At 35.0% G+C, this 26,113-nt stretch overlaps 1 protein-coding gene across 6 annotated transcripts in view; it reads right to left on the bottom strand.

Annotated features, from left to right (window-relative positions):
• NBEA (neurobeachin) overlaps window positions 1-26,113 on the bottom strand; it is a 651,237-nt gene that overhangs the window by 200,244 nt on the left and 424,880 nt on the right. For all 6 annotated transcript variants that reach the window (XM_034665060.1, XM_034665062.1, XM_034665064.1 and 3 more), the window contains one exon: window positions 12,327-12,470. In XM_034665060.1, the coding sequence (XP_034520951.1) occupies window positions 12,327-12,470 (144 nt within the window). The remainder of the gene's footprint in view (window positions 1-12,326; window positions 12,471-26,113) is intronic.

Raw genomic sequence — 26,113 nt, 5'->3', positions numbered from 1 at the left:
AATGATTTCCACCCAGCCTTTCTTGGGGGTAGGCATAGCTGGGACAGGATGATGGCAGTGGCATTTGAAGTGAGCTGCAATGGATGGAGAGGATGTGGACAGGTGGGTATGAGAGGGAAGAGCACTGGAAGCAGGGCAGAAGTGTTTGAACAAACACACAGATGCAGTATGTGAACAGGAATAAGTAAGACTGGCCAGTGAGTAGGATGTATGAAGTCGGTGGGGGTGAGGGGCAGTGTGCTATGCAACTGAAAACACATACATTGGAGCACCTGGGTGGCTCAGGCAGTGAAGCATCTGCCTTTGGCCCAGGTCATGAACCAAGGGGTCCTGGGATCGAGCCCCGCGTGGAGCCCCCCATCGGGCTCCCTTCTCAACTTACTCCTCCCTCTCCCTTTGCCTGCTGCTTGCCCTCCTTGTGCTTGCTCTGTCAAATAAATAAATACAATCTTAAAAACAAAAAAAAAAAGAAAACACATAGCTGTGAATGTGAAACATTTCAGGAATGTTTAAGGAATCAAAGATTAAAGCTCAGGTATTAAAGTGTGTGGAGCAGCGGTGTTTATCCCTTTTGTGGTCACATATTTAATGGAAAAGATGGTTAAATATATACCTCCTTCCTAGAAAATTCACATTAGTAACATTTGTCCAGCCTGACTGTATAATAAATGAAGAGTTCATGTTTTGGAGAAAAATGAAAATCTGTCATTGATCTTCTTGCCTTCCTCTATCTAAAGACTTTTCTGCCTTGGCTTCTGTCAATACCTCTTTTTCTCCAATTTCAGAAAATGTATGTTTCATCCTGTTCCAACCAGTTACTCACTCTACCTGGGATTTGGTCCTACCCATCCTGCCTCCCCTAGCGACTGTCTTATCTTCATCCCTACCCTCCTTTGTTAAGCTTCTAGACATCAATTTCTACCTCTTAGTTCCTCACTCTTCTTCACTCCCTTTGGCTTCACTCTCATCCTCTACTTAGGCCAAAGTGGTAAGGGAGTATATATATGTTAAAAGCTCAGAAAAGTCTATCAATTAAAAAAAAAAAACCTGTGTAACATTTTATATTTAAACCCAGAATTTCCTAAACACATTTAGCTATACTTTTTCCCCCTCATTAACACATTTCAAAACACCTGTGTTCCAAGGAATATCAATCTGAAAAATGTTGAATGAGAGTTCCTTGACTTCTAGAGCATACAGTCTCTGTTGTTCTCTTGACTGCTTGACTTCCTTCTTGGTATCCTTGGTGGGCTCTGACTTTGGCCGGCTGCTCTTTTCCCTATATATTCTCACTTTTCTTGGGTGATTTCAGTGGTTTTAATTGTAAACTCCATGTCCAACATGGCTCTCAAATTCCAAAACTTTATATTTGACCAAGCTGAACCAAGTATCTTCATTCTCCTTCCCCTGAAACCCTGCGTCTTCACATTCTCAAACACATTTAATAGTTCCTGTATCATTCTTTCTCCCAGGCCAGGTTCCCCTCATTCTTACTCCTCACAACCAGCCCATTATCATAGTCCCTGACATATTAGTGTTGTTTTGAGGCTGTCCCCTTTGCTTTCTTGCCACCACCAACTGAAATTTAGTTCAGGCTCTTATCACCTCTAATTCAGACAACAGTCTTTTACATCAGGTTTGGGCATCCTGAAACATAGAGATATACAGTGGCCTGAATGACTTTTTTAAAAAAAAATATTTAATTGGATCTTATCATTGCCATGCTGAAAATTCTTCATTGTCTCAGTTGGCCTTCAGGATAAAAATCTGGGTTCCTCATGGCACATAAAGTTCCCCCAGCAATCTTGCTAGTCTCAGCTTCTCTGCCTCATACTTTTACTTGAATAATTTAGAACTACTGTTTCACAGGGAAGATGGTATTTTAGTATATGATGTTTTCCACAGTCTGCAACAACTCTTTAAGTCTTTCTAAATCCTTTACTTATGTTTCTGGACTCAAGATAGGAAACACCTAGTCTAGGAAGGCTTTCCAGAATACACATGGTGGTCAAGGGTCCTGTTTTGTGTTATCATGGTTTCCTTTGTATACCTAGGTTGCTATTGTTTTTCATTGTCTGTTTTTCCTCTAGACTATAACCTCCTTGGAAGCAGAAACTTTAATCATATGTGCCTTTTTACTCCAAGCACCCACCATAATGTCATGCATATAGTAAATATTCAACATCAACACTTGTTTTGCTTGGATAACCACATCCAACCTCAACCAAGTAGGGATCTGGCATCAGAGAATAAGGACCTGGCAGGTCCTTCCAGCTCTTATTTTTACTGTGTGCAATGAATTTTGACATTTTGTATTTAAATTTATTCTCTTCTATTTCATTTACAAATAATGCTGGTAATGATCCACGTAGTTGATTTGCTAACCACCTTTATGGGTTGCAACTTGGAATTAAAACCAAGCAAACACTGATATAGTAGAACGAAAAAGGGCTTTAACAAAGGCAGAAAAATGGGTTTAATAAATCTCAGCTCATCTCTGCTTGTGATGTGATCATGAGTAAATGCCCTAATGTCTGAACCTTAATTTCCACATCTTAAAATGAATTATAATACCTAATTCACAGTTGTGAAGTTATCATCTGTAGTATTGTTTTCTTTCAACAAATGTAAATTATGTCTCCCAGCTTCATTTGCCCATCCACGCACACCTCTTTACTACCTAGCAAGCTCATTTTGCTTTCCCCCTGAAAACTGGTTGGTGAGTTGAGACTCCTCCTCTTAGCCCAATCTGAGAGGCAAGATTTTTTAAGAAAGTATTCTATGATATCTGGTTCGTAACATTCTTGTTTTATATACAAATTGAACTGGAATAACACTACAACTATACTTAGCAGTTGTACTTAGCGATTTAAAATGAAGGAAAAATTCAATAGAACGTTTGGATCAAAAAAACAATAAAACATTGCATCAGTCTTCTTCTTCTTCTTTTAAGATTTTTTTTTTTAAGAATCTCTACACCCAATGTGGGGCTCAAATTCACAACCTGGAGATCAAGCGTTGCGTGCTCTACTGATTGAAGCAGCCAGGGGTCCTGTCATCAGTCATATTCTGGTTAAGTAAACTGCTTAAACATTCTATCTGGAAAAGGATACTTAACAATAGTTAGGTAACTCAGTCTGCATTTCCCTTCTTTTTTGCTGATAAAATGTTCTACACTTATACTTATTGAGCTGATGATTTGAACTGATGGAGCAGCTTCTACTGTGATAACTGCTTACAAGTTGATAGCCACGTAAATGCTCTTCAGTGCTGACTGCTGAAGAACATTCTGCGAGCTATTACTCTGACTCCAGCACCAAGCCGTGGAAATAAAACAATCACATAAGTAGAATATTTGCACTATGTGGAAAGATTTACTTGTCCTTTTGTATAGTAGGGCTCTAAATGAAATCAGTTTTTATATAATGTTTGAATTACTGCCAAAGTCTTTTGGAGAGAATACCAGAGACCTCACAGGTGGCAGTGTGCAATGATGAACACTCATCGCTTTCTTCTCTCCAAGTTGCTGGCATCCACAGTTTGGCGGTAAGAAAAGTTTAATTATTTCACATGTCTTTTCCTCCAAGTGTGACCAACAAGCTGACCCATATATTTCCAGTAGGTGATTAATATGCTCATTCACATACTTTAAAAACAACAACAACATAGGAGTGTTTAGTCCCCTGCATATAGGAGAGATCTGGTGTACTGATAAGTTAGCTCCATTCTTGATCCCCCCTGCTTTTCAGGTTGAAAGTAAGTATAACTATAAGTCTTAGAGGAATTGCTTTATGGGAAATCCTCTGTACAGAGAAGCAAGTAAAAAATAAAAATGGGTTTCAACTAGAACACTGTATTAGGACTAATAGGCATTGTTGTGGTTTGTGAAACACTTGCACCATAACAAAGGATGGGCTTCTTAAGAAAAGATGTAAGAATGTTATATATGATCTGAATCATGGCTGATGGTCCACTAAATCTTGGCTGAATTTGTCTTTTTATTATATTTTAAATCTACATAGTTTGGTTAGCAGGGAGGTGTTATGATGAAGAGTACCTTAAAAGTGTTCCTACAGATTACATGGTTGAAGGAGACATACAGTTTTGAAACTAATGAAATATGGATTCTAGTAAAATGTTGCAGCCTCTACAATGACTTTGTGGACATTGTAAAAATAATGGGGAGAGAGTAAAAAGGCTAGATAGTCAAGGTAAAACTTTTGTTTATTTTTACAACTCTTTAACTGAATCAAAAATTAAGTTAGAAATTTAAATATTTTAGCTTTTGTAGGCAATGGGCGTGTGTTAATGTTGTCTTCAAGAGCTCTGTGAATTCTTTGTTTGAAGCTGAATGTGACCCCTTTGGGTATACTATTTATGACTGGCAGAGCAACTTCCTAATTCAAAGAGAGAGAAAAAAGACTTATAAAGACTCATAAGGCTTTTTCAACATCAAATAGCTTTTACTAAACAATATTTTGATGAGTTAAGTGTGAGTGAGTCAGGGACATATGGATTAAATTTCCCTTGAAATACACATGGGCTTAAAAATTAAGGGGAAAATACTGAGCAAAATGCATTTTAGAGAATCCAGAATGTTTAAAAGACATCCCCCCTAAATATAAATATCAGATTGATTCAATTCTAGTTAGACTCTCTAACTAAAACTACAGAAAATAAATATGGAGAAATCTTGTAAAAAATACTATTTTATTAGGGAAAGACTGTTCATTAACCATATTTGAATTGTATTGCAGAGTAGCTAGGCTTCAGCAGATATGATCTGAGTATGAGTTTATCTGTGTCTATGTAACACTGAACTTGTTTCCTTCTATAGTACTTATTCTCTTATTCCATTAAACAATTATAATAAAATTTTTTTGCATTTATGTTCAAATGCTTTTCTTTTTTAATAATGTATTTCTCTGAAAAACTCTCAGCTTTTTAGAATTTTGCTGTTCTGTATTTTTATTATAATTTTCTCGAATCTTGAGTTCTTCCTTCTTGTATGCTGTGTATTTTGCTTTATCCTCCTTTCTCTGCTCAGTTTTTAGGTAACATTCAATTTATATATAAACAACTTTGCCTCTGGTATCTGGACATTCCAAGTTAGAACATTTGAAGGCCTACAGTATCTATCTGATCATCTTAATTGTTGACTTTCATTTATTAGGGTAGACATATTTTAAGTTCTAACTTCTCGGTTACTGAAGTTACTGAGAAGTAGTGGTAGCAGGGTTAATTCTCTTGATGATTTCTTTTTTTCTATCAGTTTCTGAGTCCCAGCGTTCTGCACCCTAAGTATGTAATAGATGTTAATGAGTAAGCAAGTCAGTGTGTGAATGCAGCAAATAGAGATTTAGGGAGGTAGGAATGGTTAACCTTAAAACAAATTCTAAGCAAGTTTCCCCCCCCCCCATTATTTGATACCTGCTTTCACTTTGTGTCTGTGTGAGTTTTTTTTAAAATATTTTATGTATTTATTTGAGAGAGAGAGAAAGAGGGAGGGAGACAGAGCATGGGTGGGGGTGGGGTGGGAGAGGGAGAAGCAGACTCCCTGCTGTGCAGGGAGCCTGATGCTGGGCTGATCCCAGGACCCTGAGATCATGACTTGAGCCAAATGCAGAGTCTTAACGACTGAGCCACCCAGGTGCCCCTGCTTTCACTTTGAATTAGTAGAATAAAGATAACAGAAAACAGACAAAAACTTTGACCAGTGAACAACAAGAAAAACAGTCTGAAAAGGTATAGACACCTTAATATCAGTGAAAGTATACCTGAGAACTTTTTAGGGCATTTAAGGTATGTCTTGCAGGAAAGCTATCACTTAGGAGAATCTCTTATTGATTACATCCTGTTTTACTTAGTAGATGTCCTCCTTATTCCTGTATTTTTTCATTCTTAAATTCACATACTGCATTTTTTCTGAGTTTTGGATTTTTGACTTTGTGTGTAGTATATAGTGTGTATGTGTGTGTGTGAAAAGGATTATAAATCTACCACTCTGAAAAAGCCATATAAAAATATCCAAATCTTATATTCCAACACTTCTTTCCCATGTTGCTAGTTCTCTATACTAGTTACTCTATTTAAATATTCAAAATAACATAATTCTTTGGTTGTGGAATATCTTTTCCATGTGATAGAGAAAATATTTTGTGGTTAAGAGTCACAGTGATATTTAGACTTTTAAAATGGGAACCTTAAGAGACATTTAGTTAAATGAGACAATTAGCAGAAGGTAGGATGGAAGAAAGATTAATTTAGCTCTTACCTGGAAAGTCAAGTGATGAGTTGACTAATTTGAATAATTCAATCAGTATGAGCAGATGATCTGATAATTTAAGCCCCTAAATACTCGATTTTAATAGCTCAAAATTTTTCATTTTGTTTTTTGTTTTTGGTATAAATTAATTAGATAATGATCTCAGCTCTCTAGTTTATTCCAACCTACATTAACTTTTTCAATGGGAACCTTTTTAGGACAAATGTATCAGAAGATTGCTTCATGGTTCAAAGGTACATGGGATATGGTCACTATACTTAAGGAATTTACAGTATAAAAGGAAAGAGAAAACATACAGAAGGGCATCTTGTATAAGCATCTTAAGAATGATATAATCAAAATTTTATAGAGTGGCTATAATAAAAAAGACAGATAATAACCAGCATTAAGGATGTGGAGAAATCGGACCCTCACACACTGCTGATGGGAACGTAAAATGATGCAGCCACTTTGGAAAACAGTCTAGTGATTCCTCAAAAAGTTAAAAATAGAGTTATTATTTGACCCAGAAATTTCATGCCTAGGTATACATTCAAGAGAAATGAAAACACATGTTGACATAAAATGCTGTACAAGAATTCAAAGCAGCATTTATCACAGTAGCAAAAAGGTGGAAAAATACCAAGTGTCCATCAATTAATGAATGAATAAACAAAATGTGATATATCCATACAATGGATAGTCACCATTTATTCACCATAAAAAGGGACATGCATGTCATAACATGGATGAATCGTGAAAATATTATGCTAAGTAAAAGAAGCTAGTCACAAAAGAGTACATATTATACAATTATGTTTATATGAAATGTCCAGAAAAGTCAAATCTATGGAAACAGAAAGTAGATTAGTGGTCCTCCAGGGCTATGGAGGGGGCATGGGCAAATTGAGTGGAATAGCCAGAGTATGGAGGTTTCTTTTCTGGTGTGATGAAATGTTCTAAAATCGTGATAATGGTTGCATAACTGTGACTATACTAAAAATCATTAAGTTGTGCCCTTTAAATGGGACAATTGTATGGTATGTGAATTACGCCTCAATAAAATTGTTACCACAAATAAGTTATGGGGTGACAAAACTGGCTAGTGAATACTTCATCAAGTATTTAATACGGTTATAAAAAATGGGTAGAGATTTTGATAGGTGATAGGGAAGGTGTAAAATAGAGATGTGTGAAGGATATTTCAGGTAAAGAAAGAAGTTTGGATATTGGTGTAGGCCTGTGGAAAATCTTTCAAGTTATTTGACGTTAAATGGATGGGTGGATTATTGGTAATAAGAGCTTACATATATAAGCAAAAAATTTTGCTTTTAATAATTTGCAGAATTGATAAACCATAAAGGACCATCATCATGATGAATTCAGAATTCCCGAGCTTGGCAAAATTAGTAATATTTGGAAGTAACAACAGAGAAATTTTTTTTTTTTTTTTTTTTTTAAGATTTTATTTATTTATTTGACAGAGATAGAGACAGCCAGCGAGAGAGGGAACACAAGCAGGGGGAGCGGGAGAGGAAGAAGCAGGCTCACAGCAGAGGAGCCTGACGTGGGGCTCGATCCCATAACGCCGGGATCATGCCCTGAGCCGAAGGCAGACGCTTAACCGCTGTGCCACCCAGGCGCCCCACAACAGAGAAATTTGTACAAATTCCCAATCTGTTATGGAAAATATTTCTACGGGCACTTGGCATACTGCTCTAAAAAAAAATGAGGTACATTTTATGAGTGGGACACAATTCTATCAGTTGAATTAAACCATTCACTTGTCACTTCACATACATTTTAGTTAATCTTAAATTTTAGTTACTCAGTAATTATTTGCAGAAATAACTTGTCAAGCTGAGCTTCAAATTAAAATATACATTGGGATTTTAGATTAAAATCAGTTGCATTATACTCATTAATTTCAGTGTTTTAAGTAACAATATAATTAGTAAGTTGAAATTTTTAGTCATGTATGGAATCTTAGGTGCTAATTCACTTTGGTGAATCAATACAAACTAAAAAAGCAATTAAGTTAGGTGTTATTAATATAATAATTACTTAATCCATTCACATACTTCTATATTATAATTATATTAGCCATTTGCTACAATGCATAATAAATTGAGTAATTAATAATCACACACATTTAACTTGCCTCTTGAGATGAACAGCTTGGGAAGAAAGGGAACTAAAAATGAAACAGAAAATTGTATGACATTTAAATCTGTAGAACTTGCTGGACCATTTTATCTTTATTAAAACTAGAAAACTCCAAAGCAAATAGGAAAAAACACGAGAGTTAATATTTAAATAAAATTGTGTTAAAAACTACTCTACCAGATTTTTTTCAACTTACCAGAATTGTTTTAGAGAACGGATACATAAAACTAAAATTAATCATTGTGCACATTCATAGACTTCTAAATATAGTTTAATGGAACCAGTGCAAAAATTGAGGTCTAAGCTGAGGATCTTGAATTTACATCATTTTAGAAGAATCTGTAAGTATATACACATGCATATTTAAATATACTATTTGGTATATTTTGATTCAAACCATAACCTATGTATTTTTAAGGAAATACATTATTTTATTTACTTCTTAACCTTATACAAGTTACTTAACCTCTCTTGGCCTCTATTGCCTCATTTGTAAAATTAGGGTAATGATAGTATTGAGCTTACAGAGTTCTGTGAATATTAAATAGGTTACTGTGTATAAAGCTCTCTGAACACTGCCTGGTTCTTAGTAAGACATGCTAGCTACTCTTCTTTCTCTTTTTTCTTTTTAGAAATAGAAACTGATCCTATCTTTAAACTCCCAAATATAATTAATCTTAACTAAATTAGTACTTTCCCTTAGTTTTCTATTCTAATTATAGCATCTTTTTTTCCCTGGAATTTAACTTGACTATTAAGAAATATTGCATATTGACAAATTATAATGCATGGTCTCATCTGTGTGCTTGTCAGCAAAGCAGGGCTTTGTAAGAACAGGAAAATGAATTATACTAATCAGCAGATTTAGGTTTACCATTATTATTATAAAAATGGTGTCCTCATTCATAGAAAATCTAAAATCTAAGAACTCTAATTACTTGCATATTTTTGAAGGTACATTTCTTACATTACTAATATGCAAGCCGTACCACCAAGTCATGAAAAAATAAACCTATAATGTTCATCTCAGAAGTGGGAAATGAGCATTTGTTATTTTACATAATATTTCCAGACACCAAGTATAGATTATATTAATTTTGTGCACAGATTTTAGGATCTCCTGGATTTTAATGTGGACTTAGATCTCCTGTGATCGTGAAGTGTTCTCTAGGCAGCTTAGCACTATTTGGTTATTTAGAACAGTAAGTTACATATAAGAAAGCCATTATCCTTTAACAACTTTTAATTTCTGAGACAAAGACAAGAAAACAGTTATATATTTATGTGGTCTGAAATTTTATTAACAGCTGATTTTTTAAAATCTAAGCATAGTAGTTTGTAATTAACTTCTAAAAATGATTCTTATGTGACACTGTCACTATCACACCAGTCTAGCTAATAAATAGGACTCAGCCTTTATAAAATGAATCTATATATACTTATATATTATGCGGACTATTTCTGTTACCCTTACTTCTCCTTTCACAAAACATCCATCCCCTTCTTCTTTTCTACTGAATTCAAAGCTCAGAGTCACATTTGTGGACTGCTGTTTTAAAGAGGAACATTATAGACTAGATAGGGGATCAATATTTTAGGACAGTTTGTAAGATTTATCAGACGCAAGGATTCTGCAATATTATGAATTAGAACTAGGTGGAAATGGATAAGAGTGGATCTGCTCAAAGAAAAGTCTGCTTAAAAGACAGAAGTTAGAGGAGTCCTGACACAGTGAATTGGTCAAGAGCCACACGATTAGATTTTTAAATAATTTATTGCAAGCATACTTCCATTGTTCTTTAGATAGTTTAATTTAATGTTATTTTGGGAATTTTGTTTATAAGCATAAATTAATATTAATAATTACTCTAGCTACCATCAAAGGAGGAAATATAAAGAAGTTAAGAGTCTTTATTGGATTTTGCCTCTGGTAGTTAGGGGCAGATCTTATTATAATAAACTTCAGATATCAGCCAAATTTGTATCAATTAATTAATTACCTTTGTAATGGGAACTAAGGACCAGAGACTCTAAACTAAATTGTATAATTATTGAATGTATTTATTAGCATATGTGGATGAGGAAAGACAACATATTATCTGAAAAGGTCGCAAATCATGTTTATAAATTCTCTTTAGTTTCTTAGGATCAAGAATAAGACCAGGAAAAGAGAAAACAAATCTGGGGGCAAAAAGAAATCACAGACTTCGTTTGCTTAAATTTCCAAATGGCCTCAGAGAAAATCTCTGAACTACTGAAACAAACCACAAAAACAACAAAACCAAAACTTCAACATTTACTTAAGAATTCAAGGCAGACATTTGTTCATAGACTTTTTTTTTTTTAGAAACTTTTTTTTTTTTAAAAGATTTTATTTATTTATTTGACAGAGATAGAGACAGCCAGCGAGAGAGGGAACACAAGCAGGGGGAGTGGGAGAGGAAGAAGCAGGCTCATAGCAGAGGAGCCTGATGTGGGGCTCGATCCCATAACGCCGGGATCACGCCCTGAGCCGAAGGCAGACACTTAACCGCTGTGCCACCCAGGCGCCCCCATTTGTTCATAGACTTAGGATTAGTTTTAAATAGGACAAATAATTTTCATGATACAGAAATGTTAGTGACATAGGTATATCAAGGAGCTGGCATTCGAGTATTATTAAACATTTTCTAGAAGATGGAGAATAAGGCGCCATCTCTAGTTTACAATTGACAAGAACATCTCTTTGATAAAAAGAGAAATCTCTAACTGGCAGAAACATCATTGCAGGCTTTCGTAAAATGTGCCAGATAATTTTCGGCACACTTCTGGAAACAGGAGTGCTATTCTGTAAACCAAATGATGAGTACAAGTCCACTTCTGAATTGCTATCTGCCACCCCAATGTTGTATGGGCTGAAAATAACAGAGTTGAGGCAAGATCCAGCCACTTCTTGAGGCCGTAAAGCAGGAGTTTTTAACTTGAAATTTAGGATAAGATTCTATAGACTGGTTTCCAGGGGTCAGTGAACCCTCTGAAATCATGTACGAAATTATACTTGCACATTCATGAAGCAATCTGTTTTCATCAGGTGGTTTAAAACCCAAACAATGTTATGGCCCAACACATATATCCATATCCCACATGGTCATTGCAGATACTGCTCTCAGCTGACCTCAGACCAGCAGCAGGACAAGGTGAAAACAAGAAGAGTCTGCTAATGGTGGAAATCAGCAGTGTGGGTATACAGATGAACACCAGGGATATTCCAAAGAGTGGCAGCAGGGAAAAAATGGCAAATTCGAGTGTCTGATGGCTGATATGGCCATTCTTCATGGCTATTAGCAGGCTAGAGACACTAAGAAGTCAATGAGTCTATCATTCTCTCTCCCCTTCCAATTATTTAGGCAGCTAGGTGGGACAACTTCTGCTATATGCTATTTCTCCTATATTAAAAAGTTGCTACTCATTACAAAGAAAGCAGATGCAGCTATTCATTTATTATTATCAAAATACATATTTGTTTCATACGTACTTTCCTCTCTCCAATACTAGACATGCGATGAAGTAAAGTATTATTATTTTTTAAAGATTTTATTTATTTATTTGACAGAGAGAGAGGCAGCGAGAGAGGGAACACAAGCAGGGGGAGTGGGAGAGGAAGAAGCAGGCTCCCATTGAGCAGGGAGCCCGATGCGGGGCTTGATCCCAGAACGCTGGTCTCATGACCAGAGCCGAAGGCAGATGCTTAATGACTGAGCCACCCAGGCGCCCCGATGAAGTAAATTATTAATGTTCACATGATTCAGTATCATTCCAAACACCGGCACCAACTCATTCGCCAGTTCTTAAATTTGGGAACTTTGTGTGTATTTCTTACTTACAACAATTAGAAGAAAGATATTTAAACATTTACCTGCAAGATTGTCGATTTCTTTCTCCTGTAGGAGACTGACTGCATCATCATCTCCTTCCAGCATAAGTTCTGTCTCCGCATTTTGATTCACTATTGCCTGACTTCTGAAGGTTTTCTTGGACTTTACCACATCTTCTTCAGTGCCTAATCACAAAGGAAATATAATAATTTAGGTTATTATGATTGTTTGGCTTTCAGTATTAAAAATAACATATTATTTTCTATGATGCATTTATGTATGAGTTTACAATTACAGAACATTTTTACCTTCTTGATCTTGTTTGGTGTTCAAAATAACTCTGAGAAAGGCAGGGGGTTGTAATCCATCACCTACCCTTATTTTACAGAGGAGGAAACAGGCCAAGAAAGCTTGTTCCTCACTGAGGGACCTAGGAGTTGGCTGGCGGTAGAGAATAGACTACAAATCCACGTCTCGGGCATCTAAGATCACCACTTTCTATAAAAAAATCTGCACCTCACCACAAACTTGGTTTTCTGATACACAAAAGTACACAATTTTGCAAAATTGTACTTTTGTGTGAATTAGAACAATTGGATCAGATCATTTTCGAAAGTAAGTACGTGTGAAGAAAACAAGAACATCTGAAAAGCAAAGGGGTCATCACTGGGAAGCTACAAATGGGGGGAGTTAGGAATGATGGAGACATGAAATGTGCTGCACAACAGTCAGTGAAAGCAATAATGTTTTTCTAAGCTGTTAGCCTTATTTTGTTATATAAAATAGTACAGAAGGCCCAAAATATGAAAACAAAGTCAGTCAGAAAAATTGAAATACAGCCAAAGCTGACCTAGTATTAACATGTCAATCAGTGTAAAGGTTAGAAATTACAGTGCATTTGAATCCCTCACAGATTTGACTCCTTAACAGATAGAATTCAATATTTATATTTCAAAATTATATTTCAATATTTTAAGGAATAGCCACTTCAGCCACCTGCTTTGGCAGGTGATGATGATTCTAAAACTATCTGATTATAATATATATTATATATATTGAATTTTATATATATGTATCTTTATTTCATATCACTTGAGGTTGGAATTCAGTTTGGAAGAAAATGTAATTTACTGTGTTCTAGCTGTAGTATTAGTATTTAGGCTTCAAGGAAGCAGCATTTCCTGGGAAAATACCTACACATTTCATTAGGTGTGGTGGATATAGTCCTGAAAGCAGGAGCTTAACAAATCACTCCTGTGTGGCGGTGGTATGTCACAGTTCTAGGGACTGTTAAGGTGTCTGTGTACATATGCAATCATTCTCCAAATCTTGCCATGCCTTTGGCCAAAATTCCCTCTAGTTAACAATTAACAATACTTTTGGTCCATTCTCCCAGGTCCAATATAGGACTCCTGACAGTCCATTATTGCCTGTGATATCTGCTCAACCATTTTCTTGGAAGTACATCCAGCTGTCCTAACACTTGCATTGTAAAAGTGTTAACCTATTTCATTGCAACTTGCATGCTTCTTTTTGTCAGTGACTCTGAGTCAATTCTGTTCACTCAAGGCCACTTCTGTTCGCTAAAACATTAATAAGTTGGCTCAAAAGTAGCACATAGGGGAGTAAAAACCACATGAGGAACACAGTCATGCCACAAAAGCATTGTAGAATGTTACTGTCACAGAGATACAGTCTGTCATCCTAGCTCTTACTGGATAACGGCATTTAGAAAGCATGGCTAAAATACAGCATAACAGCATAATGTAATAGATTGTTAAATATATATTTGGTAAGTACTTCAGAAACAAACAGTATTATTACAACTCAATGCTACATGGGAGGTAAGGAGCATTAAATGGGTTATATGTATATTTTTCTTTCACTAGTCCACAGATGATTCTTCTGGAATAAAAGACTGAGGACTGATTACTGAACGCTCCAGAACCTTATCTTAATTTTATTTGGTTTCTTGATGATATGAAGCCAGTAAAATAGAACTCTTCTGGGGGTAGCTATCCTTATAACTTGTTTGCTTCTTGGGTAGTAACTTAATTTGAGGAACTCAGAGCTTGCATCATCTGAGAACAAAGAGGCAAATCCAATCATTAATAATTGAGAAGCCTCTCTTGAGGTCTTTTTTTTTTTAATAATATTTTTTTTATTATATTGTGTTAGTCACCATACAGTACATCCCTAGTTTTTGATGTAAAGTTCCATGATTCATTTCTCGCGTATAACACCCAGTGCACCATGCAATACGTGCCCTCCTTACTACCCATCACCAGTCTATCCCATTCCCCCACCCCTCCCCCCTGAAGCCCTCAGTTTGTTTCCCAGAGTCCATAGTCTCTCATGATTCATTCCCCCTTCTGTTTACCCCCCCTTTCTTCTTCCCTTTCTTCTCCTACCGATCTTCCTACTTCTTATGTTCCATAAATGAGTGAAACCATATGGTAATTGTCTTTCTCTGCTTGACTTATTTCGCTTAGCATTATCTCCTCCAGTCCTGTCCACGTTGCAGCAAATCTTGAGGTCTTTATAGCCATATTTCTATTAGACATCTGGATAGTCCTAAGTCCACATTTCCCTAACCGAATGAATCATCTATTGCTTCTCCACCTCCCCCAATTTTGATCAACCCACTTACTTAAGCCACAAACCTAGGGGTCATCCTGGAAGGGGACTGCCATGGCCCCGGCTCAGGCCACCATGGTTTTGGTCTGGAGGTCTTCAATAGCTCCATTATTCACACTATCCCCCATATTTTTGTCAGTGATTATTACAAAGCAAAAATAAGTGGAGGATATTTTCCTGCTGCATAACATTTCCTCCCAATCAATAACACTCAATGCACGGTTTATATGATAGGAGTCCAAATCTAAACTCCTTAGCATGGCTGGGCAAAGGCCTTTTTTTCCCTCTCATTACCAGCTTTGCATTACCTTTCCTCATCCCCCTTCAGCAATATGGACGATTTATAGCTTCCAAAATATGTACTCAGACCTTTTTATCTGAGCTTATATTATTCCTTCTGTATGGTATGTTCCTTCCTTCCTCCTTTTTGGTGCTCATTCCTATTTGATCTTCCAAACTCACCTCCTTTAGGTGCCTTTCTTAGCCAATTGCTCTGTACTTTCACAGTTGGCACAGAGCTCTACTACACTGTAGGTGTTATCTGTCATGTGTTTGTCTTCTCCACTGGGCTCCGGCCTCGTTTCTGCAGCCTCAGTGTGGGGCACCCAGCGGATGTGTAATAAACGTTCGGCGAATGGAGTTCAAGTCTACCCACTCTGTGTTCTCTTCTCTGATTTCTTAAGGTAAGTTTGTGTGCTCTTTCCCTGACGCTTCCACCACACCTTATAAATCTTATTACTGTAGTTACAGGTATTGTAATCGGTTGTGGGCTTTTTTGTTTCTGCATAGCCTGAAAGTTCCTTGATCACTGGCAACAGGCTTCTGTCTTTGTATTCTCAATCATAGCACACTGCCTGGCACAGAGTGAGCCCTCCTATATGCTGAACAAATGAAGAAACTGAGACATACAAGTTACCTCTGGATATTTCTTAATCTAAAGATCCTGAGATTTCTCAGAGAGCCTTGGTGATTTGCCTCCAGTTTGGGGACAAATTGGAGAATTTATGTATTTACACGAAAGAGGACTTGGTTCTTTATATGAAATAATCAATAAAACTCTTTAAGTATGAGTCACCCTGATAAAAAAAAATTTCCCTTGTGGACAACCATATTTAATCTGCTTTGTCATTAAGAAAAGAGCTTTACATTACTCCCCTGTTATTAAAATTAAAATCTACAAATAAAGTAAATGTAGTCAAAGGAAGGTGTGCTCTGAAATGTGTATTAAGCTTTTAATTTTATCCTCTCTGGTTTTAAAACAGTAAAACAATTATGTCTTTAAAAGATATATAGTAAACTGATTTATAACAACACACTCAACTTAGCATCCTTGTTGAAGTGTTATCAGTTTGTAGCTCAGTCCACTTCCTGATTTTATGGTACTGCACAAAACATTTATCTAAATTAAAGCGTACAAGATCCAAAGGTGCTTTTCAATCACAATATCTTTTATGAATTAGAGTTTCATTCATCAAAATTACAAGCAAAAAGAAGTAAGGTCTCAAAGGGCTGTCTCATTACAAGGCTTATAAACACTGTCCTTAGAACGAATTGGTTTAACACCCAACAAATCAAAATCTGATTGGGAAGAGAATTTATTTGAGATCATCTATCTTCACAAGACATGTTGGACTGAGTGCACTTGGCCTCTTTAGCCATTCATCAAGAAATTAACAAGCGAATACTACAAACCACCAGAACTCCCTACTTAGATTTGAAAATGTGAATTATGTGTAAAGTTGGATAGTATAGGCATATATACTTATTTTCTAAGAAAACATCAAAATGCCATAACTTGGAAAGGTTCAGAAGTTATAAAATGCCGCCAAATTATAGATTAATCCAAATCCAAAATTATTTTTACATTATTTTTCACATTGTGTGACAAATAACAACTACAGAAAAAATTCTATACCCATTAGATTTCTTAATAAATATATATGCTTGTAGCTCTGTATGTGAAAACATTATCTAATACAGAATAATGTGTTAGACAAAACTAAATAAAGTTATTCTTCCATTAAATTTATTTTAACAAACAGGATCCATATGAAACAAAGTATATTTTAAAACCAAAGTAACAAGAGAACTAAAATATTTCTAATATTGTTATTATACTCTAATATTACTACTATAACTGTATTATTATTATCTTTTAAATGAGTATAAGTTAAAATACAGAAATGACAAGTTGGAGACATTAACAGATTATCTTACTAATATTCAGGGACTATCTGGAAAGTGGACAATCAAGGGGAAGAAGGTATTTTATTTGTCCTTTTTTATTGACAAATATAAATAGTTAATGTAAAGAAAAAGACTACATGGTTGTTAATCTGTTTAAGAAATTATTCTATACATATTCTATACAGCTCTAAAACATCTATACTGATAAAGATAAAAAGTAATTTATAGCAATAGGGAAGCGGTAAATTATATGTGTGGCTAATGCAGACATAGAGATGATATAAACCCATAACATGACAATTTTAGCATAGCATCAGCTTCTTAACCAGTTTTATGCTATTGTTATTTATTCAGCATTAAATATAGAAATACGTCTTCAATTTGTTATTTATTAAAAATGATATATGTATATACGTGTTTATCTAATGTGAATCTACTGTATAAGAAACATTTTCAGTGTTATTTGATCCGTACAGTTATGGTCTATGACTCGTGATCTGGCCCCTACTTCTTTACCTCACTATTTTACCAACTGGTACCTTCACATCTTATATTCCCCAAGAGCTGAATAGAGCTTCTCTTCCCAAACATGCAACACTTTTTCAAGTGTTTAAATCTGACATATGTAATTTCTTTTACATGGAATTCTTTTACCTGCCTTGTCCTTCAAGATTCAGTGTAGGTGATCACTTCCTTTTCTGTATGAACTTTGTATCTTACAAGTCAGTCAAAATATATTATCATAATTTTTTGGTATTTTTTTCTGGAATCTTTGATTTGGGCATTCACTTATTAGATATGTGTCAAATATTAAATAAAGTGGGAATCAATAAATGTTGAATGAGCACATGAAAACATAGGCATAATTCACATGGTAATCGTTTTGTATGCATCCTACATAAGTTACTTTTCTCTTTATGTCCTTTATAGTCTCCTTGTAAATGTTGGATATGAGCTTTGCAATTCTAACTTTATTTTCCCCCAAACATCTATTAAGAACATATTTTAAAAATATGTTTAGACCAGTCTCTTGACTTCAGTTTCTCAACCTGTGAAAGAGGAGTAAGTATTTACCAACCAGACTCCCACAGGGTTACCGCAATGTTAAAATGAGACAATGGATACTAAAATACTCTGAAATGTGTGAAGCTTATTTATATAATAAGCTTCCAAAATGTTTCTTAAAATTTTGGTAAAATACATAAATTAGCAAGAGATATTAGAAGAGTTTCCTAAGTATATAACTTAAAATTGAAGAATATAGCCAGTGCTTTACTGGTTATAATAATGCTTCGAAGATTTACATAAAGGAGGAAAAAGCAGGCTGATGTGAGGATTAAAAACTCAAGATAACTCATGCATGTAAGGTCTCAGTACAATGCCTAACAAACAACAGGTATTCAACAAGTAATGGTTTCCTTTCCTTCAGTTGGGATTAATCTTTTTCCCTCCGCCATGCTGTCATTACTCTGTTTATATTCACCACAGTGAAATATGAGCCTTCATCTCCTCCACTGATGGCAGGCTCCCTGAAGACAGGAAGGAGAGCCATGAAGTGTTTGTGAAATTAAATGGAGTGTAAACAGCTTACATTAAAAAACTGTTCCCTCCCAATAACCATAATATTCATTTAAAGATATTATTAAATAAAACTACACAAGCATCAATGTATTTGACATCTGTTTTTGATTTTGCATATCGGTATGTTAAGAATATAAGAATTTTTAATATCTTAGATATCTGAAGGAAAAGAACAGCTTTCTCAACAAAGTTGATATCAGAATTTGCTTTAGGGAATTATACATAGATAATGCATTTAATATATACTTCTATTCCTTCACTGGAAGAAAATGGACAGAACAGAAATTCAGTTTCATTTCAGTTTCATCTAAATGTAACATCAGGAAAAATTCTAATGTTTCTAAACATCTGGAAGTCAGTTTCACAAAATGACACTCTTTTGTGAAAGAGAAATTCTTTTCAATATACATCGGTTCACGATATTTCTAGCTTGTAAAATGTTTTGACAAAATCTACTCCTATGTAAATAAGATAAAATCCTGCAATTCAATGTCAGTTATACTTCAATAATAAAAAAATGCTGCAATTCATTTTCAAACCATTTAAAATGCTCTATTCGAAGTATTAATAACATGAATTCCTTGGGATATTTTATTTTTTTTTTTATTTTTTTATTTTTTTTATTTTTTTTAAAGATTTTATTTATTTATTCGACAGAGATAGAGACAGCCAGCGAGAGAGGGAACACAGGCAGGGGGAGTGGGAGAGGAAGAAGCAGGCTCATAGCAGAGGAGCCTGATGTGGGGCTCGATCCCACAACGCCAGGATCACGCCCTGNGCAATTCATTTTCAAACCATTTAAAATGCTCTATTCGAAGTATTAATAACATGAATTCCTTGGGATATTTTAAAATAAAGATTACTTTTTCCTCATTAAAGCTGAAATCAGAGCAACAAATACTTTTATAGAACAGTGCTTTTAGTGACTGTAAGTGATATTATTTAATTTTCACTAAAAGAAAAGATTTTAAGATAAATGTACCTCTCAAGTAATTACATTAGATGCAGTGACATGTTATCATGCAATAATAGGTACAAATCAATCTACTACTGAGAACTTTATAATTTTGAACATTACAGATAAGATGAAAGAACATTCTTTACTATATTGAGAAAGCTATGACTCAAAATATTTTATGCTGACCTTAACATGATATGAAAGCAGTAGATACATATATATATACAACATACTTTACTAGTTTACTAAAAAGTAAATATTTTTCTTTGTAAGTAATTTAAATTCAAAATTAAATTTTGTGTTTGACTTTATACACAGACAGTATTTCTTTCCTTAAGAAACATAAATAATGCTGACTTTATAAAAGGAAAGACCTACTAAAGACTAAGGACTAAAAAAAAAAAAATCATGGTTTATATAGAACAGGATTCAAAAAACCCTTAGACTTTGCAATAGAAACATCCTAATGATAAAAAACTGTTAGTGATACTGAATGAAACACTACTAAAAAGAAGGACTAGAAAGCTCAGGTATCTTTTTTTCTCTTTTATACCTGATGCTGAGCCAGGAAACTCACTTCATCAACACGAAATCATTTTATGAAAGCAAGTATTTTCCAAGTGAAATAGATGGTTTTTATTTGCTGTTTCAACTACACTTTAAGTAAAAATCTGAATGGTTATTGACCAGATTGAATAAACCCAGATAAGAAATCCGGACAGTTCAGACACCAAATTCCTCCTTTCCTAGTTGTGGGTATTTTAGTCTGAATGCATTAGATTTAACTGTGGTTCCCACTTCATTTTTGTTGATGGAGAATATATTGAATAATCCAAAAGATATTATTTAGATAATATCTAAACCACCAAAAAACTAAAAACCCAAGATACCAGCTTCAAATTTATAATGAACTTGATTCAGAAATAGTATTCCTTGCCTGAATCAGTAAGTGATGTTACTTATGGTCCATTTTAGCACATCCTTATATCACATAAAATTAGAGGGCAGCATCCTTTGTGTTTTTACCAACGAAGAAGTTGCAGAGACTTTTGTTTGTTTTAAGCTACACAAACGTTCTATCTGCAGGTAGGCTGTTCTCTGAAAAGCTCGAGGAAAATATTCAGTGGAATAGTGAAATGTAGAATTAGCAGTCTGGGCATTAATTAAGATGACGTGTTCATAGAAATTATTCTAAGTGGTAAATTCTTATTCAGATTAGTTATGCTTGTAAACGATTTACTGGACTATAAGAAATAAAATAAGAAAATGGCTACCTAACATCAACAGTTATTGCTCAGTGGAAAAGGACATCAAGGACACTTGCAAGTAAAAGAATTGGATCAATATTAACGTGATTTTCATTTCATGCTTCCCCAACTCCAGTAAGCTGACAATATACCCTGATTATGTGAACTGCCTCAGAGTAACCCAGAAAAGGTTATTAGAGCAAGAGGTGGAAATGGAATGCACTTTTTATATTGACAGGCCTGCTAATAGAGTATACTGATTTTCCAAGACATGCAATGCATTTTTACAATTTGGTTCTGACAGCAAAAAAGGAATTTCATTTATTCCTAATTCAAAATATTCATATGTAAGCAATATTTCTTAGAGCAGACCAAGAAAGGGGATATTCTCAAACAGCATTTTTAAACTGAAAAAGATGCAATTAAAAAGGTGCAAGAAAATATTATTGAATTTAAGTGCAGCACTATGTAAGTATAAAATGCTAACTTAATAAGCTTCTTAATGGAGTGAATGTAGAAAACTGCATCCTGTGCTTTTTAAAGGAAATTTGGTAAACCGTATTTTAAGAATATACATGGTGATAAATGTGGAATCCCTGCGCATTTTAGACTGGATATTACTTGGCAGCGTTTTGATTAGCCATGAAGTAAGGGTAATTTTTAAATATCTGAACTAGAATTTTATTATATTAAAAATCACATGGCACACTTGTGGAAAAAAATGCTAAAACGTATAGAAAACTTGGGGCAGTTTGGAACCTCTAAATATACACAGCAGAGACGATGCTTTATTCATCTTTGTGATTATTTGAGTACACAGCATAGTGTTTGGCTCCTATGTTAAAATGCGCTTAGAAAAAGACTGGCATGAAATAAGTTCATCGAAAACAGTAAAGACATGGTTGTCTGTAGTGACTTTATTTTCATTCTGTAATTTTCTGGCATTTTCTAGATTTTCTACAACAAGGATGTTTCTCTTTAGGAAGGAAAGAAGGAAGGAAGAAAGGAAGGAAGGAAGGAAAGAAAGAAAAAAGAACTAAAGAAAACGTGAATCACGAGTCAGGAGGAGTAGATCGCAGATGAAAAGCAGAATGGAAGAAAGTTCTGGCAATTCTGGGAATGAAAAAAAGATGACTTGGGCAACTTAAAGGAGGGCTGAGAGGGTGGGCATGCCTCCCCTGGCAGTGGGTGGCATCAACTTGGGGAATGATGTTGGTTTTTCTTTGAAAAGCCTGTCACACAATTCGGTGTGGAAAATTTAATTTAAAGCCCTGGGAAATGGGAGTAGGAGCTATTTTGGCTAGATAAGCAACTGGATCAGAGACATGGAAGAAAAACAGTAAGTAAAAAAATTTCTCTTTAATTATATATATAAAAAAATGGAATAGCTAAGAGATGGTGCTGATACAGGTTATTTAAAGCCCTTTAGAAACACCCAGAGCATTTTAAAAGACGTTTTTGTAAATGACACAGGAAGTGCATGCTGTAAATGACACTAAGTTCATCTGTACTGATATGTCTTTATGGATTATATGTCTCTATAGGCTATAAGAGTAAGCCAAAATTTAACCCTTAAAGTAGGGAAATGTTCAATAATGCTCTTGCAGTTAAGAAAATTCCAAGTGTACTGACAGGAACACACTATATAGTAAGAGAAGAGTACTGAGATTGAGTTTTTGTTCTTTCTACCACTTATTAGTTAGCATGTCACCTAACTTCTCTGGTCTGTCATTTTCTCAAATAAAAACCCGTTAATGGCTCTGTCTGTTGACAAATCCTTATGCAGTATGGCTTCCAACAGGCCTTTCAGCCTCATTTTGTAACATTTCCCCACACTGTCGTGTGCTCCATCACACGCCAACATCTTCCATTCCCTGCACACATATGTCGTGTTTTGTGGTCCCTTGCTCCAACATGGTCACCATCTCACCTACTGGCTTGGGAAGATCTCCATTCACCCTTTCAAGTGCGGCTAAAATTTATTTCTTCAGTTAGACAAACCCCTTCACTGAGCTCGGATAGCATTTTAATACACTTCAATAAAAATGTTTATCATGGTGCATTGTAATTATTTATAAACGAAACTATATATACACTTTATGAAAAATTAGTCTAAAAGAATTTAAGTAAGATTATGAGCAGTTCTATGCCACTCAGCAGTAATATAATTTTGTCAGCTCTCTATCTTAAACCTTTGATGCTCTAAGTGGAAATAAAGTGAAGACATAAACAATACATTTCAGAATTTGAAAACACTATACTTGTACATCTTTCTCATAGGAATCCCATCCTTCAATACTATTACTGAAAACAATGAAAAGACATGGCTAAAATACTGTAGGTATACCTTGAAATTAATCAATTATTAAATAAAAAAAAGTAGTGAAAAAAAAAACCAAACCCAGCATCTAAGTACATAGAATTGAATTAATGTGGATACTCTAAATGGAATAAATAGAAGATATCATTTCCTCTTTTCAAATATTTTATATCTCAGAATACGACATTTCTAAAGTCAAGTACTTTCTGAAATCTTTACAAAGTGGCCTAGCACAAAATGCAAAATATTGAGGCCATTCAAAGGAATAAGTTAGGCTCCTTTATGCCTTCATGTCCTGGTAATTTCTGTTACTACCACCATTCCTGGCTCACCTGGTAAATTCCTAATCTTCTCTCAAGACGGTCCCTAAGTAATTACTTCTATGAAGTGTACTCCAACCCACCCGACTCAGAGTTAGTCACTCTCTCACCTGTGCTCTTTTATGAACTACTACCTCGTTCTGTGATAACTAGTTCTTTTCAGTAGGCCAGGATTTTTTGACCTTGGGACTAGTAATGTTTAGGGCTGGACTTTTGTTGTTGTCATTGTTCTGCGGAAACTGTCCTGTGCACGACAGGGTATTTTAGCAGCAGTCTCTGCTGGGAACACACGCGCACCTCCACCCCTATGACAAAGCACCGTGCTACACTATGTGCTCTTAGAAGGTAGAAACTGTCTCAAACTCTGAAGCCAGCATCTAGCACACGCTTGGCATGTAGAAGATATTCGCTAAATGCTCTTAAATTAGTAAAGTTATTTGATTTTTCTGAACCTGTTTAAAGCCTACCATCTGAATCTTCAACACAAAAGTAGGGAGTTGTTAGAATATTTGTTGATACAAAAACGCTATATAATTAGTAAAATGCATTTGGCTCAGTTGGTTAAGCGTCTGCCTTTCGGCTCAGGTCATGTTCTCAGGGTCACTGCTCAGTGGGGAGTCTGCTTCTCCCTCACCCTCTGCTCCCCCCTGCTCCTGCTTTCACAAGCTCACTCTCTCAAACGAATAAATAAAGAAAAAAAATCTTAAAAAAAAAAAAAGAACCAAAGGGTGAAGACAATGCGATGATATCAAAATATGACACTGGCACCAAAAAGAGCTGAAAGACAGTCCCCTGCATTTCTTTTTCTCTCTCTCTTTTCCAAGAGTATACATCATTCACTCGTCAGTGAATTATTTTAACCATAATCAGATCACCTAGTTCATTCCAGATAGGAAGTCAATTAATAATATACCAATTAAAATGGAGTTATCGATGAACAGTAAGATGTTTGCTAGTGTTTCTACATAAGACAAACAATAGGCTATTAAGTAAAAAAAATCAGATCATATTTCTCAAGTATGACAATAACTGTAAACTCTTAAAAAAGAAGCCAGATAATTAGCTTCTTTCTCAACAATTTTTATAGATGCATTAGTATTTTCATTCGCAGTGCTTTCGTTATTTCTGCAAGTAGCACATTACAGTAGCCATGCATATACCATCAAAACTAATTTAATTCCAGATTCATTACAGGGCTGCTTTTTGCTCATCAAGGTCATATCTTGATGGCTTCACAAGCTTAGCTAAATCAGGTGTTAAGCAGACACATCTCTGAGGAACCTAAGGGTGTTCTCGTTTGCAGTTCTCAGCGTATCTTATTATTTATTGCCAAAGAAATGACTGATCAACTTTGTCATCTTTGCTCCATGTTTTTTTTTCTTCCAGCTGAAGCAGCCTGCCTGCCCTCTTCTGCGATGCCTGATCAGACCTATTTAAGATGATGCCTTTGATCACAGACATGGGGGAGCTTGCGATCTTAGGCTTTGATGAAACATTGTTCCACTATAATTTTATGGAAGGGAAAGACAGTCCTAAGTCAACAAAGACAACCAAACTTATTAAGATTTTGCACTGTCCTTTGACAGCATCATCTTTAAGCACCAGAAATGTACCAGAAGTTGACCAGTCTAAGGTTTTATTTAAACATATAAACAATATACAAAACCCTCCCTTTTCAATCATTTCCTCATTAGCTAATTTGCCCTGAAGAAGAAAACCCTGCAGGTCAGAAGATGTATTTATGAGTTTTAAAATATTTTCCTTATGTTCTTCCTTATGGTCTGTAGAATTCCTAGTCATCAATTAAAATTGCACTTAATATGAAATTTTACTATATTAGAAAACACCTAAATAACATACTTAATACATACAAAATTAGAACATTAAACATCAGGAAAAAAAATCACATGCCCCTAGGTTTTTATTAATCACGTTCCAACACCAAGGCTGAAAGTATATCAAATCACACCAAATCTTTTACACATGACAACCTCATAAATTATTCAACTCATTAGTATTACTAAGAAGCATGAAAAACTCCATCAGTATTAAGGATGTTTTCCAACAGAAAAAGGTCAACCAAAAGTTTTAATAATGAAATTGAAGGGAAAGCTTTCCAAAGTCAATATGAAACAAAATTATTGTCCTTTTTGTCTTCTTGAAAATATGTCTAATTCTGATTATTTGCTCATATAAAAGAAAGCCCTGTTAATATATTTGCTTTGTGGCTCCACATAAATTGTCTGAAAAGAGTGTCCAAATTAGGGCTAAATGTTCCTGCCCATCTCATGAAAGTTTACCTATAATTTAATCTAAATTTTTGAATTTAGGGAAAAATCAAGTGATTCAGAAAATTTTAAATAAAATATTAAGTCCGCTAGTTTAGTTTCAGTTTATTACATGAATCCAGGCTCCCTGTCTTGAAATTGCCAATACCAGGAATGAACAGACAGACCTGACCAGTGTTCAAATCCCAGGGACTGCTCTGATGGCCATGCAAGTATTCCCTATTAACATTATTGAAGGTTATTTCCTCAGCTTGTACAACTTGTTTGAAATTCTGAAAACTTTGATCACT

Source organism: Ailuropoda melanoleuca, chromosome 7, assembly GCF_002007445.2.
Source record: "Ailuropoda melanoleuca isolate Jingjing chromosome 7, ASM200744v2, whole genome shotgun sequence".
In the NCBI taxonomy this organism is placed as follows: Eukaryota; Metazoa; Chordata; class Mammalia; order Carnivora; family Ursidae; genus Ailuropoda; species Ailuropoda melanoleuca.
The sequence above is the reverse complement of the archived record's forward strand: the minus strand, read 5'-3'. Positions and strand labels throughout refer to the sequence as shown.